Raw genomic sequence first — 17696 nt, forward strand, 5'->3', positions numbered from 1 at the left:
GGTTTTTAAATCTTTATACCATTTTAAGTTTCCACCAACAATATATGAAAGTTTTAGTTCCTCCACTTACTCACCAACAACTAGATATTATACTTGGTATATAGTGTTATCTCACTATAAATTGAAATTCATTAATGATGATAATGTTTAACAACTTTTTATGTTAGTAGCAGCTCCTTATTTCAAATTATTATGCTCTATGAAAAATATAATACTTTTTGATATGAACTATGTACTTACTTAATAATGAAATAGACCAATTTTAACTGAATGAAATAAATTATCAAAATTTGTAAATCTTAATACTTTTTTTCTCTTTTTTGGCTTACAAGGGCTGATCAAAGATACTTCAATATATATTTTAAGAGTGGGATATTGTGATCCTTTTATTCATGGTTTGTTTTTTCAAATCTATGTATTATTAATATTTCTCTGTAACTCTGTCCAACATATATGATCTAAGCAATGCATATTTTCTTATATCTATATATGGTATCTCATACTTAGGTATATAATTCTTCTTAATAATTAAAAAATAAACCACAAAAATATTCTTAATATTTATCCTTATATCCACATGTCCTCTGTGTGTATATATATATATTCTTATGAATTATTTTTATTTGAATTTTGTTGACTTCACAGATAATTTTATCCCATGACGGTGGACTCAGAAAACAGTCCAGTCTCTCCATGATGTAAATATGTCTATTGAATGTTTAAAATGTAATAACAATAAACAAAATATAAGGATATTTGGGGAGGATTATGTAGGAAGTATGTCCAAAATCCACACTAAGTATATAAATTTCTATGTATCATATCATATGTCCAAATTATAGCCTCCTCTCCTTCTGTTTTTTTCAGGTGGGATCATCAAATCAATGTGGTCAAACAATACAACCTAATAAAAATATAGCACACACTCATTTGAACCAAAATGTAGAAAGTTGACCATTTCAAAGAGGCAACACCCTTATTTAGTAGACCTTGTATGTAAGCATACAAAAACAAGTAGAATATTACTTTTTTAAAAAGCTATTTATTTATTTATTTATTTAAGAGAGCGCATGCAGGTGGCTGAGGAAGGGAAAGGGCAGGGGAACAGGGGAGCTGCTGAGGGAGAGGGAGCAGAGTGGGAGCCTCAGATTCTCTACTGAGCAGGGAGCCAGACAGGCGGAGATCCTTGCACGGTGGGCTCATGATCATGACCTGAGCCAAAGCCAGACACTTAACCAACTGAGCCACCCAGGCACCCCTAGAACATGACTTTTACAGAAAAGTTATCCTTGTTTTTCATAGAGAAAAGAAAGAGTAATTCCGTTGGACCAAGTAAGTGTTGAAGAATCAAGATCAAGCTGCTAGGAAAATAGAAATCTTGGAATTATCTATGGCAGATTGCATGAAACTTAATTCAATTGCTGTATCAAAATGGACATATTTAGACAAAATCAGATGCTGTGCTGATCTTTTAGACTGTTGAAGTGCCAAGTGTGTATAGTTGAGAGGCTCTCTAGGGCTCCTATGTGAAAATAATGGCACTCATGAGGAAAGACCAGGGCACAAAGACTCCCTGGGGAACGGAGATACAGGAGTAAATTCAGATGACTGATGACTTCAAGCGAGTGTAATACACTGAACATCCTTAATATAATAGTCAAGTGTGTTTTAGACACCCTACAGAAGTCTACACAGGCTAAAAACAAAGAAAGTACTTACAAGGAAACACACTACATACATATCATACATAGACACTGGAAAGTTTATTTGATAGTTGTTAACATGAGTCATTTTAACTCTTTTTCTGTACTAAGTATCCTTCTTCACTCCCACAGAGCATACCCACATTCCTTGCTTGGTGTTATAGTCTATAGACTCCTTACCCATCCTACTTTCCCATCCCTGAGGAAGGAAAAATATATATTTATATTTTTTTTCAAAATGTGAATAAAATGTTAGAGTACATGGAAGTCAATCTTTAGATATATTTTGAACTCATTTATCCTTACATTTCCCTCTGAAGGAACATATAGAAATGCTTAATGCGGATAGTCTATTTCATACGAACCATATGGTGTACAATAAACTTAAGAAAAGGTATTGCATGACTTCTTCCATATCCTATGTAAAGCACACTTTACATCTTTGTTCCTCAAGCTATAGATCAAAGGATTCAGCATGGGGATAATGAGGGTATAAAATACGGAAGCCACTTTATCAGTGTCAAAGGAATGACTGGACTCGGGTTGCACATACATAAATAACAAAGTCCCATAGAACACTGTGGCCACTGTCAGGTGGGACCCACAGGTGGAAAACGCTTTGTGCCTACCCTCAGCTGAGTTCATCCTGATGATGGCTACCAGGATCAGCATGTAAGACACAAGAACTATCGAAAGAGATGAAATCAAATCCAAAACTGAGAAAATCAAAATCATCAATTCAATTTCATGTGTATTTGAGCAAAGCAAAGTTAACAAGGGGAGACTGTCACAGTAGAAATGATTGACAATATTATAACCACAGAATAATGAACTAAAAATCTTGCCAGTAATTAGAAGAGACACAAATGTGCTGTAAAGGTAGGGGACGGCCACCAGCACATAACACACCCTTTGGGACATGATGACAGGGTAGAGCAGAGGGTTACAGATGGCCACATAGCGGTCATAGGACATTGCCGACAGAATGAACAGTTCACTAATGATGAATATAATGTAGAAAGCTCCTTGAATGGCACACAAATAATAAGAAATTGTGTTTTCTTCCACAATAAAACTTACTAACATTTTAGGGCCCACAGTTGTTGAATAACCAAGATCAGTAAAAGCCAGGTGTTTGAGGAAGAAGTACATGGGTGTTTGGAGCCTGGAGTCCACCTTGGTGAGGATGATCATGCCCAGGTTGCCCACCACTGAGACCAAATAGATGATGAGGAACAGCCCAAATAATGGAGCCTGCAGGTCAGGACGGTGTGTGATTCCCATGAGAATAAATTCATTCAGCACTGTCCAATTGTGTTTTTCCATCTAGGTTTATTGGAAAACCTATTCTGAATAGATAATCAGCATAGTAAATAGCTTTCATGTTATATCATCTCGGAGTGGTTTTGTTGTTTTTCTTTGTTTTTGGTTTTGTTTTGATTTGCTTTGTTTTTATCTGGTAGGGTTTTATCCTGAATACAAGTAAAATAGCAGTGTCAGAAGTCTATGAGTGAGCTGTAAGAAAGCAACAGAAAAATACAGCCTCGTGTAACATTAAATTATAAACACGTTTCTGGAAAATCCACATTTACCTCACATAAAACATTACTGATAAGATTGTGAGATTCTGAGAAGCTATCCTATAACCCAGTGCACATGCTCTTTTGTCAGAAATTCTGAACTACTGTTAAGAAAAACTGTTTTAAATGAACAGAAAAACTAATGATGTAAATATTGAGGTGCAATGATGACAGGGGAAAGAAAAAAGTAACACTGTTGGTGAAAGAAAAAAAGGAACATTGTTAGTGCTGATTTTGTGTGAGATGAGGAAAGAGAAAAGGACTTTCTCTCACTAGTTTGAGACAACTAGGGAAAATGGCAAATTGCTTTTTTGATAGTTTATTTTCTATTTTGATGATCAGATCATTGTGGTTTATTTATTTATTTTTTTGTTACACTCTTTAAGAAAATTATCTATGTTTTCTATCAGATTCCACTGGAAATTGAATACCCGGTACCTCGTGTCATCACCATAAAACGGCACTTAAAAGTCTCCTGACCTTCAAATATTGCTTTCATATCTCAGTACGAGGCAGAATTTCTCTTTTTTACTTATTATGAATTACTTAAAAAATCACCTTTATAAATAAGTTGATTTAAATAACTCACAATATTTTTGAGAATAAGCTTTTTTTTAGAAAAAGAAGAATATAGTCACTAAATGATGATTTAGGTATCAAACAAACACCTGAATAGTTACAGTTTCATAATTTTGCCACAGTTTTTCTTTTTCTTTCTTTTTTCTTAATTGCTAATTCTTTAGTTAGGTTTTATGGTCACTCGGTTTGACCTGTATTACTTATATGATCTAGTATTTATAGGACACATATATTTACATAAGCAATATGTCCCTGACACATCAAAAATGGCTATTAGCACTTGTGAAAATACTTGAACAAGTGAGGTGAAGAGATAGGAATGCACTCTTGCTCTGTCAAGCAGTATCAATAGTAGGAGATGCAGAAGTGAATCAGAAATCCTATGCTTTGACATGGATTAAAAGTGTTACCTTGCAAAGTTCACCGAAACTATTTGGATATTGGTATAACACAGCATCACCTGAAATACTGTGTTTACCTGTGATGAAACCTCTGTCTTGGCTTCCCCATGTGCTTCGTGATATGGTGATGTGAGATCAATTTATGGATTCTTTGTTGCCCTCTGAGACTCTCCCTGAAGACATGCCAAGCAATTTCTTGATATCCCTAAAGCAGTTGAAAGCTTAACAGCATTCAAGGAGGGTGTTTGTTAATTGTCTAAAACAATTTGTATTCACCACTGAATTAGAATTTTTTTTAATTTTTATTTATTTATTTGACAGAGATCACAAGTAGGCAGAGAGGCAGGCAGAGAGAGAGGAGGAAGCAGGCTTTCTGCTTGAGCAGAGAGCCCATGTGGGGCACTATCCCAGGACCCTAAGATCATGACTTGAGCTGAAGGCAGAGGCTTTAACCCACTGAGCCACCCAGGCGCCCCTAGATTTTTTTTGTTAGTTTGTGTACTACATTCATACATCTTATTTTTAACTCTTTCTCCCTCCACCCCCCGTTTTGATGGATAATTTTATGTGTGCACTTGGCTAGGCTAGGGTGGTCAGTTGTTTAGTTAAAAAAATTATCCAGATGTTGTTATAAAGATATTTTTCACACAGGATTAAAATTCAAATTAATAGACTTTGAGTATAGCCTTGTACCGTCTGAAATGTAGGTGGACCACATCCAATCAGTTGAAAATCTTACAGAGCAAAAGTTGGGGTCCTCCAAAGACAAAGAAATTATGCTCCTGACTGAAATATAGAAAATCTACCTTAGTTTTCCCTCTTTGTACTCAAGACTGCAGTGCCAACTCTTGCAATGCTAGGCTTAATCCACAGATTTTTGCCTTGCCATTCTCAACAAGCATATGTGTTAATTACTCAAAATCTCTCCCCCTTTCTCTCTCAAACCTATATTACCATATATTTTATATAATTATATATGTATTAACACATTATGTAAAACATTTTACATATATAAAATATATATAATATATATGATATCTGATAGGATATATGATATATACATATAATATATATGATATATTTTCTCCTCCCTTTGGTTTTATTACGCTGAAGTATTTTTACCAAAACAAACAACAAACATATAGGGAAATGCATTAAACTGTGTTATTCATACACCAAGCTTGCCAGTACTCCTTCAGTTCGACAATGGTCTCCTTAGAGGGATGACACGATGGACTCCTCAGATAACACAGGGAGTCATTTTTAAACACTATCTTACTGCATTGTTCAAATGATTAAATGAGGGGTACCTGGTGGTTCAGTCAGTTAAGCATCCGACTCATGGTCTTGGATCAGATCATGATCTCACGGTCTTGAGATTGAGTCCTCCATGGCCTGGTGCCCAGTGCATGTTCTGCTTGTCCCTCTCCCTCTGCTCCTCCCACCCACCACCCTCTTAAATAAATAAATGAAATCTTAAAAAAGTAAAGAATTAAATGAACTGAAAGTAATAAGATACTATGTATATAAGTAATAAGATATTGTGCTGTGTCCTTTACTTTTGTCTGTCTGTCTTTCTCTCTCTCTCTCTTTCTTGGACTAAAGAGAGTGAAATTAGTTACTCTTTCTTCTTTTTTCACAGTAAATTCTACTCATCTGTTTAGGTCTTGTCTTTCATTTTATTTGTCTATATTAGAGTTCAGTATTTCTTGTTTTTCCTTCATGCCTAATATCCATTCCAATTATTTTTCTCTCCCTTGTCACCTCCTCTACTGTACTTAATATATATCTTATAAGATCAATGTATTCTGGAAAAATATAATGTTTTATACACATATGTTTTACTATGTCATTTTGCTATCAATTGTGTTGTTGCACTTTAAGCCACATTACCTATTTGTGATGTTTTCATGTTGTGATTCTTTTTACTTCTTTCTTCATTACAGTCGATAATATATTACAAATTTTATGGATCTACTCTTCGTATTTGCTTGTCTCCAACCTCAGTTCTCAGCAATACTGTTCCAACACAGAGTTCCATGAAAAACCTTGACTTGCCATGTTAATGTGTTCCAGACAAAATCATCCGTGGTATACATTTCACATATCTGTCTCTGGCTGTGTGTGTATGTGTGTGTGCGTGTGTTGATATTCATGTAGATCCACCTACATGTATGCATATGACCGCACATAAATACCCTCAACACAGGAAGATCTCTTGGGAAGAGAAAACGATTCATTTAATTTTGTTAACTATTCCAGATTGGTTGTACCGGTTCTGATATCCTCTTGTACCTGCATAGAGATGAGGTTCTTGGGTGTTCGCATCTATGACAGGTGCCTGAATTATGTTCTCTCCTGTTAATGGGACAATATTTTATTAAAATTATTTAATCAATCAATTAATTAATTTAGGGGGAATGAGGGAACAGGGGAGGGGGCAGAGGAGAGGAAGAGAGAGTCTCAATCAGATGCCATGCTTAGTGTAGAGCCTGACACAGGGATTGATCCCATGGCCCTGAGACCATGATCTCAGCCAAAATCAAGAGCTGGTCCCTTAACCAAGAGTCAGCCCAGCACTCTCTTAACTGTATAATAGTTAAAATATGTTTCTTTTACTGACTTTTCCCTTGGTTTTTGTTTGATCTCTTGGCATGGTTAGAAATGAAGTAAAACACCTTACATAGGTATCATTGAAAATAGGAAACTGCACATATATGAGGTATAAAATTTTGATAAGTTTTGACATATGTATGGATATATGTATCTCTCTATGTAATATTTCCATTCCATCTCATCTACCCTGTAATGTCTCAGACAGGCTTGGGTTTAATTTAGCTTTCTACTATTTTGAAATACTTATAGAATTATGTGGTGCCAAGGAGCCCAGAGTTCCTGCACCTCACTTAGTTTCTACTAGGAGTAACAACTTGCATCATTATTGTACAATTCAGATTCTACCACAGGAATTATGAAATTAATGTTGGCACAATACTCTGCCTATTTGGGTCACCATCTCATTTTTGTGTTTGCAAAGAATTATATATACATATATGTATATATATGTATACATATATATGTATATGTATATATGTATATGTATGTATACATATATATGCCACAGAAAGAGCAAGCTCCAGCTGGATCAACACTGTTGGTAGGTCATGGGTGGGGCTCACAGTGACCTCGCTGCTGACTCTTGATAGAGTCCCAATCAGTGCTGTGGACTGGAGTGAGAGCCGCCCCCTCGTTCCTGGAGGGCACCCACCAAGGAACAGAGGACAGGAAGCCCAGGTTGGGAAGTGCAACTCGGGGTGAAGGCCAGGGAGAAGCAGGTGCTCTGCAGTGGCCAGGAAAGGTCCAGACGCAGTGGCGGACTTGCGTCCTGTTACGTGTGGGCTTTTGTGTTTGCAAAGAATTATATATACATATATGCAATTTTTTTTAAAGATTTTATTTATTTATTTGACAGAGAGAAATTACAAGTACACTGAGAGGCAGGCAGAGAGAGAGAGAAGGAAGCAGGCTCCCTGCTGAGCAGAGAGCCCGATGCGGGACTTGATCCCAGGACCCTGAGATCATGACCTGAGCGGAAGGCAGCGGCTTAACCCACTGAGCCACCCAGGCGCCCCATATACATATATGCAATTTTAATCATATGTAGAGGAATATAAACAGCAAAACCATTAACAGGCTTATTCCATCACTATACGGGTCACCTATGGTTCCTTCATACCTAACTGCTCTTCCCTTCCCTCATTCCCTTGTCCTTAGCCCCTGTCAACCACTAATCCGGTTTTCATCACTACACTTTTCTGGGTGCAAGATTCTCAGCTGACAATTATTTGTTTTGATACTTTAATGATGTTGCTCCACTGTCTTCTCACCTGCAGTGCTTCTGACGATAAATCTGTTATTCTTTGTTCCTCTTTCTATAAAGTGTCCAGTGTCTTTGCTTTTTGATGGCTTAATGTTTTATTTATCGTTGGCTTTGAGATATTTAATGATGAGTTGCCTTCAGGTCTGTATGTTCCTTTTATCTGGGGTTTGTTAATCTTCTTGAATCTGAGGTCTTTTAACTTTCATCATGTGTGATTACTTTTCACCTGTGTTTTCTTCAAATAATTCTAATGACATTCTTCTTTGGGAAACCTATCATATGCATACTTGGTTAGTTGAAACTGTCTCACAGATTATTATTATTCTTTTTATGTTTTTGATTCTTTTCGCTCCCTTTGTCTCATTTTGATACTTTATTGCTGTATCTATAGACTGACTAACCTTTGCTTCTGTAATGTCCAATCTACTCTACCTAAAATCCCTTTTATCTTTTACCTTGAACATGGTATTTTTTTCTCTCTAATATTTGAAATCCTTTTTTTAAATATCTTCCATGTCTTTAGTTATCTTTTTGAAAATATGATATACAATTATAATAACCATTTTTGTCCTTGTTTGATATTTCAAACAAGTGCAAATTCTTGAACAGTTTCCATTGATTGGTTATTCTATTCATTATAGATCATGTCTTCCTGCTTCCTTATATGCCTGATAATTATAGAATATATTTCACACATTGTGAATTTTTCTTGATGGATACTGGATACATTTGTATTTTAGCAATAATCCCTCAGTTTTCTTCTAGGATATAGTTATTTTGAGATAGTTTAATCCTTTTGGATATTGCTTTTATAATTTCTTAGGTGGGACCAGAGCAGTGTAGAAGTAGGGCTAATTATTCCTCTTCCTGAAGGAAGACCTTCTTGAGTACTTTACCTCAGGCCCCACAAACTATGAGGTTTTCTACTCCTTGTACAATACATTCTCACAATTTCTACCTCTGTTTGAGTTTCAGATACTGTTGCCTTTCATCATCTTAGATGGTTATTTCTTTCACCTGGATGGTTTCCTCTTGCATGTCCTGATCACTAATCTGTCCAATAATCCAGGAGGATTCTATGCAGAGATCCAGTGTTCTTTCTCTGCACAGCTTTTCTAGTGCTGGTACTCTATCTTACAAAATTCAACTACCATAGACTTCTGGACTCTCAACTTTATTCCTTCAGCTCATCAGGAAAGTGGCACAATCATGGGATTCACCTGATTTGTTCCTTATCTGTCAGGGAAACTGGCATTTGTTGCTTGATGTCAATGTTGTGACCACTTGTTTCATATTTCTTGTCTCTATTTTTGTTTGGTTTGGTGCTTTTATTTTTCTTATCTTAGTGGGAAGTTAAGGCCATCTTAATTGAAAGCAGAAAACAGTATTCAACAGATCTTAAGATGAGTCTTGGAACTAGTCTTTCCATTCTTTTCAAATAATTAATTTCCCTTTTTATGCTTCTTATACCCCACATAAATGTGAAGAAATATTGATATTTCCTTAAAGATGTGTTAAGAATGTAATCACTTCTATCCTCGGGCTCTACTTGTCCCGGATTAAACCTTTATTCTCTCTCAAATGTAACATGATCAACTCCCTCAGTGTCTTCAATTTCCCATCTCAGAGTTTTCCATCCGTTATTTGCACAGCAGTGATAGCTGTCCCCTTATCAAAGATAGATCAAACCACTCCTGAGCTCAAAATCCTCCAAAGGCCTTTTCTATCATTTGGAATAAAAGGCAAGTTTTACAATGGCCTATATAAGTCCTACAAGATCACATTCTATATTATAAGTTCATCATATCTCTTTTATTTCTTAGTCACATTTATGTTCCCACCACCTTTGACTGTGGTGTTCCTCAGCACATTAGTCATTGGAACTGCTGCAATATTTGGTCCCCATGGAACAAGCTTCTGATAGGTAGCCAGAGTCTATCCACTTAGCTCCTCAAGTGTTTGTTTCAATGCTATCTTTGCAGAACGCTCCCTGATAACCTTAATTAAAGGGTGACCACCATCCTGACTACTGGCTCTATCCCATTTTCATATAGCTCAATCCAATCCATCCCACTGTATAGACCAGTTCTCATGCTGCTTATTTTCTGTAAGCCCAATAAAGAGAGGGATTTTTGTTATTAAACTTCACAGTATATGTTTATTTCCTTGATTAATTAATTTATATAGTATCTATCAGGTATCTTCTTTGTGTGTGACTTTTACTATACTAGACTGTTATAGATAAGGTTGTAAAAAGAATATATGGAGTCTCTGGTTTTATAAAAATAAGTGTTTAGTAGAAGAGACAGACAAATAGGGTAGTGCCAGAACTTGTAGGAATAGTACTTGACCTGGAACTGAAACTAAATTAGGTTAGTATCTGAAGGATGAGAATGAAGACACAATCTGTTGGTGATTATCCTCATTTGAATTTTGAAAATAATGTATATTTTTCTTTATTTCTATGCTTATCACACATTGATTCTTGCTCACCTCCCCCCCCGGAAACAACAGACCAAGACTACAGCAAGATTAACTACAGTATACATTGACTAATACATAATTTAGTGTTAGTGTGCCCTACAGTGAATTTTAAGTAAAACATTTGCAAACATTCTGAAGGTCCTATATAGGGCATTTTTCACCTCTTTGTTCCTCAAGCTATAGATCATGGGATTCAGCATGGGTATAACCAAAGTATAAAACAAGGAGGCTATTTTATCAGTATCAAATGAATGACTGGGTTTGGGCTGCACATACATAAAAAACAGAGTACCATAAAATATGACTATCACTGTCAGATGGGATCCACAGGTGGAGAAAGCCTTGTGCCTTGCCCTCTGCAGAGTTCATCCTGAGCACGGCAACAAGGATCAGCATGTAGGACACAAGGACTATCAGAAGAGAGGACACCAAATTAAAAGCTGAAAAGATCAAAATTATCAGTCTAATTTCATGTGTGTCTGAGCAGAGCAAATCTATCAATGGTAGACTGTCACAGTAGAAATGCCTGATGACATTATAGCCACCAAATGATGAAAGGAAAATTTTTATAATGGTCAGCAAAGACAGAAGGATGCTGTATAGATAGGGGATTGCCACCAGCAACTGACATAATCTATGTGACATGATGACTGTGTAGAGCAGAGGGTTACAGATGGCCACATAACGGTCATAGGCCATTGCTGACAAAATGAAAATTTCACTAGTAATAAATATACTAAAGAAGGTGAGTTGGGTAGCACACCAGGTATAAGAGATGGTAGGCTGATCTACAGCAAAGTTTGCTAGCATTTTGGGTCCCACAGCTGTTGAATAACCCAGATCAGTGAGAGCCAGGTGTCGGAGGAGGAAGTACATGGGTGTTTGTAACCTGGAGGCTATCTTGGTGAGCATGATCAAGCTCAGGTTACCCACCACTGAGAAGAAGTAAAATGTGAGGGAGAGTCCAAGCAGTGGAGCCTGCAGCTCAGGGGGTCCTATGATTCCCATTAGAATGAATTCTTTCCATGTCGTTAGATTGTGCATCTCTGTACAGGCCATTTGGGAAACCTGTATTGGGAAGAAATGTACAAATAATCACTAACTTTCAGGACATATGACTGAGATGACCATTGTAGTAAGTGATTAAAGGCTGAGATCTTGCATTTATGGTCTGTTGATTTATTTGGCTGTCTAACACCTGGCAGCTCAAGTCTCTCTCTACCAACTCAGCTAAGCTCTTTATAGCTTTCTTAGACACCAAAAGCACAAACAGTTCAAGTAAAAATAGATAAATGGATATAATAAAATTAAAAAAAATAAAACAGACTTTTGTGCATCAGAGAACACTATAAAAGATGAAAAGATGACCCACACAGTGGAGGAGGTTGCAAGTCATTTATCTGGTAGAGCTCTGTTATATAGAATATGTAAAGATTCTCCAATTCAACAGAAAAAACAAACAAACAAACAAACAAACAGTGCAAATTAGAAAATAGGCTAAAGACTTGAACAGACATTTCTCACAGAAGATAAGCAAATGGTCAATAAACTCATGAAGAAAGGTTCAACACCCTTAGTCATTAGAAAAATGTAATTCAAAACCACAATGAGACAGCACCATACACCCCATAGGATTCTTTGTTTTTTAAGGATTTTATTTATTTATTTATTTGAGTGAGAGAGTGAACAAGAGAGAGAGAGCACTACCCCAGGGGGAAAGCCAGAGGGAGAAGCAGACTCCTCGATGAGCAGAAAGCCTGATGCTGGACTCCACCCCAGGACCCTTGTATCATGACCTGAGCTGAAGGCAGATGCTTAACCAACCAAGCCACCACGCACCCTTAGGATGGATATTAAAAAAAAATAAATAAATAAAAAGGAAAATTATAAATGCTGACAAAGGTGTAGAGAGATTAGAACCTCTATGTATTCTTGTTGGTAATGTGAAATGGTACAACCACTATAAAGACGATTTGATGGTGACTCTAAGTTAACCATAGAATTGCCATTATAACCTGGAAAATCCACTTTTAGATCTGAAGAGTACAAACTGTTGCCTCACAGTAAATGTCTAGGTTTCACCAAAATTTATAATAAAGATGTTTACAACCTTGTATTCACCCAGAAACTTCAGTTACCAAAGCAGATTTTCGAAGAGATTGCTGAAACACTGAGGGGGTATCAGACACTAACGAGGTCCTGGAGAGAGGTACTGGAGAGTCGCTGGTCTGAGTTACTTACAGAGACAAGTGCATTGCACTCACCTCTGAGGAGGAATCTGTTTTCCCCTGTATTCCTAACAGAAGCTCGTGAGAAAGATTTATGTGTATCTTTCCTCTTTTGAGGCTCTCCCTGAGGAGAAAGAATACAAGTTAATTAAGCTTGGAGGTTAATGAAGCTGTGATGTACCTGCTAATTGTATAGGACATCTTTATATCCCCCTACAAATGAAGTTCTCTTAGATACCATTCTGCACAGTGTCTCCTGGTTAACTCTTTTTACTCTAATGGAGAGATCTGGAATCCAAACATTGTATCTATAGGAAAGATATTTTCATTTTTCTCCCAACCTGTAATTTTCTCTTGTTAATACAATGGCTTTTTAGGATTTCATGGATGTGAACATAATGGAGGAATGTTTGAATCACGCTTATTGCATCCTTTTAAAAATTCACAAGGTAAAATAATATATGTATGTGTAGCCATTTTTCCCTTATTGGTGGTGTTTTAAACTTATTATTGAGTATATTTGCATATTGATAAATGTATTTATCATAAATAAATTTTACAAAGGTAGCACTTTGTGTAATTAGAATCCAAATTATACAGTAATGACAATAACAAAAATAGAATAAAACATTATCAGGACCCCAGAAGACCCTTCATTCTCCTTTCTACAATCAACTGTCCCCTTATACACACACACACACACACACACACACACACACACACAGATAACCATTATTCTGTTTTTTAACAACATAAATTACTTTCACTTATTTTTGTTACTTCATATAAAAGAAATCTTACACATACTATTTTTTGTGACTGTTTTTTTTCAGTTAATATGCTGTTATAGTCATTGCAGAATGCTCATTTTTATGTCTGTATACAACTCTTTTTTATGAATATATCACAAATCAGTTGTCCATTATTTTATTGTTCAATATTAGAACTGCTTTCAACTTTTAGGCTTTACAACTAATGATATTATAAACATTCTACTTCACCTGATGTTTTGATGAACATAAAACTTTCTTTTTTCACATCTTGGATCTTTATGAAATAACAAAAAGTGGATTTTATCATGTATTTAGAGAATGGTTAGAGAATAATTTATAGATTATAAAAAATATCCCAATAAACATAAAAGCTTCTTAACAATGGTAATTAAAAATGGCTACTCCCACACCCTTTGTGTCTACAGCAACACTGACTTAATCTTGAATATAATTCTATTTCTGTGTATCTCTTATCCTAAAAACCTGAGCCATAGGCTATGCATTTTTAACATTAGTAAGTACTACCAAATGAGTTTCCAGAGTAGTTATAACAGTATGCATTCTTAGTAGCTGTGCAAATTATTATAATTGTTTAATATTCTCATTAAGATTTGGTATGTTCCATCATTTTCTTTCTAGCATTATAGATGATGTGAATGGGTAACTATGTGATTTAATTTGCATTATCCTTGTACTGAATGAAATAAAAAGTCTTTCATTTGTTTCAGAAGTATTTATATATTTACTTTGAAAAGTACTTGTTCATGTCTTTTGTCATCATTGTACTGTATATCATGTCAACTATTCATTGATTTGTAAGAGCTATTTTTCAATAAGTGCTTTTAGATAATTTGTATATTTATTTGAGAAAATGTGAATGTGGACACCTACCCAGATCTTACTAGAATCATTTCTATTTGATTTAAAGATCTAAATGTGAAATGCAAATAAACAGTTTAGGCAAAAACATAATGGGACATTTTTGAGGTAGTAGAATATTTTAACAAAACACATAAAACAATATTTGTATAAAATTAAAATGATTCAATGAACTATTTTAAGAATTCTGTTCATCAAAATTAATAATGTGAGAGGGAAACTTTCATAGTAGGAGGGAATACTTTACCAGTCCTATATAATCAGATATACATGAATGAAAAATGACTCATGAAAAATATAAAAGTAACTCTTCCTCCAGAACAGGAGGGGGGTGGCAAAGAAGATGAATGAATTTAATATTCAGTGAAAGACACCATAGTCTCCAAAAATTACACCAGCTCATACAAATAACAGTGAAACTAAGCTGAGTTACTATGGGCACTTACATAAGTTACACATTTTGTTTCAAAACGTATAATAACATTAAGGTGTCCTGCTTGTAAGCAAGAATGCTGGGCTGATTTCAAGGGAAAACCTCCTAGTCTTGGGGACAATTTCAGAGGTAAAGTTTCAAATATTTCAGTAGACATTAAAAGTTTTATGTAGATTTTTAAGTGTAATAATATGTGTCCATCATTATAGTATCATACAGAATATTGTCACTGCCCTAAAAACTTTTGTCCTCAATTTATTTGTCCTTTTCCTGCCCCAGTATACAGGATTTTTATAGATATCATTTATAATACTGTTTTCTTTTATTCTGGCCACTGAGGTAGTTTATTGGAAATAGGTGTTGAATGTTATCATAAATCTATTTAAGGTGTTCTTTTAACTAGTAATAATGTTAATTTATGTTAATTTATTTTCTGTTGGCATTTGCATGTCTCTTCTTCTAGTTCTCCTCCTCTTCTTTCTAGCTCTTCTTCTTGCTCTGCTGTGTAGATTATATTTTTTGAAGATGTCATCACGTATTCACCCATTCCACCCTTGATAAGCACTTAACACCTATGATGACTACATCTGCCACAAACATTCTATTACTTATTCTCCAGTGGACATAATTGCACAGGAAGGGAATTGCTGCATCATAGAGTATACACACACCAAATTTAGTAATTATTCTCTTATTTTTCTAAAGTATTTATGGTAACGTACTCTCCCTGAAACAGTTACAAGAATTAGAGTTTCCCACACCCTTATCGACACTTTGAATTATTATCCAAATTTTGAATTTTAGCTACCCTGCTGAATGTGTAATGGTATCACAGTATATAATCTTCACTTACATTTAATGAATAATTTTTTTGAACACATTTATGCATTTTTGGCAGATTTGATACCCTTCTGCCCTTCCCCCCAACTTATTCATTCCCTAACAATAGGTTGACGGTGTTGATCATCTTCATTCTAGAAGTTAGAACAATTTGTTGTTTTATTTTGTTTTGTTTTACAGATTACTTTGAAGGGTGTGTGTACTTCACATGTGGTCCCTCTGGACTTTTTCGCTTTCTTACAATATTTTTTTATTAATAGAAATTTTCATTGTAGAGGGTACTATTTCTTTATTAGCATTATTATTTCTTGTACCCTAAGGAATCTTTGTTGATCCCAAGTCATGAAAATGTTATTTTACTTTGCTTTACCAAAATTTTGGTTTCAGCTTTCACATTTCCATTCATAGCACATCTCAATTACGGTTTGCATGTAGTGGACAAAAGACCAAGATTCATGTTCTACATAGGAACCTAATTGAATACAGTCAGTTTATTGAGAAGCCTGATTTTCCCCTCTACATTGTGGTAGGGCTATTATTTTAAAACTCGTGGAATTACACACGTGATTCTATTTTGGACTTTATTATTATACTCTTGATCTCTCTGTAAATATGTGCACTGATGACATATTTTTAAAAATAATCTCACTTCATTAAAGGAATTGTTTCTGTTATTGGAAGTCCTCTGAAGTCTTTCTTCTTCTGAGATATTGCCCTGGATATCTAGATCCTTTGCATTTCCACATAACTTTTGATATCAGCTTAACACTAAAAAATGCTATTGAAATTTTGATTGTTACTGCATTAAATCTACAGGAAAATTTATGGAGAACTGGCCTCATCATAATATTTATATCTTCTAACAATGACATGGTATATATATAAACATTTATCTCTCCTCCAGTAACTCAGTAATGTTTGTTACAGTGTCTAGCAATGAAATCATGCAAATCGTTCCTTAGACTGTTCCCTAAGTATTCTATAGATTTTATCTAGCATAATTGATAGTTTAAAATTTCAACTTTACCTATTTTTGCTGGTGGATAGCAAAATAATTCGTCTTTAATATGTTGATATTATATCCACTAATCTTGCAAAATCTACTTACTATTTCTAATGTTTCAGTGTGAAGTTTTTTGAACTTTTAATGTACATATTTATGACACATGAAAATAATCAAACTTTATTCTGCTTTCCCATGTTTACACATGTTCATATATCATGATGTAACAAATCTGAAATGCCACCTATCAAAGGGGATATAGTTAAAGTGTCAACAGGGATACAGCTAAGGACAGACAGTGTTGACTACACATTGATGTATATATGCCCAGCACACACACACAGAAAAAAAAAACAATAAATGCCATCTTATGTCAGTATGCCAGTGTGGTGGGCACTGGTCTTAAAGTGGTGTTTAGTCCACAAAATATATTTAAAAAAAGACACCAGAAAGGCTTAAGAAACTATTTAATGGGGGTGCCTGGGTGGCTCAGTGGGTTAAAGCCTCTGCCTTCAGCACAGCTCATGATCCCAGGGTCCTGGGATCGAGCCCCACATTGGGCTCTCTGCTCAACAGGGAACCTGCTTCCCTTCCTCTCTCTCTGTGTAACTTTCTGCCTACTTGTGATCTCTGTCTGTCAAATAAATAAATAAAATTAATAAAAAAGTTATTTAATGGCAGATGTATTGACTTCCCTTAAACCCTTAAATTGTAACATAAGTATTGGCAATTTGAGAATAGAAGTCTGCACTCCAGTTGCTCATGGTAATACTTAAGGACAAGTAAAAATTGATACCAGAAGGATGATCACTACTGGAATAACTATAAGTTGAAAAATGAAAAACATTCTAGTTTCCATTACTTTTATACATTACACTTTTTAAAGGCCTATGTCATATAATAAACAGCAGTC

At 35.2% G+C, this 17696-nt stretch overlaps 1 protein-coding gene and 1 pseudogene across 1 annotated transcript; both read right to left on the reverse strand.

The window, feature by feature from the left end:
• Nucleotides 1-2087: 2087 nt before the first annotated feature.
• Nucleotides 2088-3029, reverse strand: LOC132021276 (olfactory receptor 8K3-like). The gene has a single exon (XM_059405423.1). It carries the CDS (start codon nt 3027-3029, stop codon nt 2088-2090), a length of 942 nt encoding a protein of 313 aa, XP_059261406.1.
• A 7684-nt stretch (nt 3030-10713) lies between these two features.
• On the reverse strand, nt 10714-11686 carry LOC131998594 (olfactory receptor 8K3-like; annotated as a pseudogene).
• Between the last annotated feature and the right edge of the window lie 6010 nt (nt 11687-17696).

The sequence above is a fragment of the Mustela nigripes genome, chromosome 1, assembly GCF_022355385.1.
Source record: "Mustela nigripes isolate SB6536 chromosome 1, MUSNIG.SB6536, whole genome shotgun sequence".
Lineage (NCBI taxonomy): Eukaryota > Metazoa > Chordata > Mammalia > Carnivora > Mustelidae > Mustela > Mustela nigripes.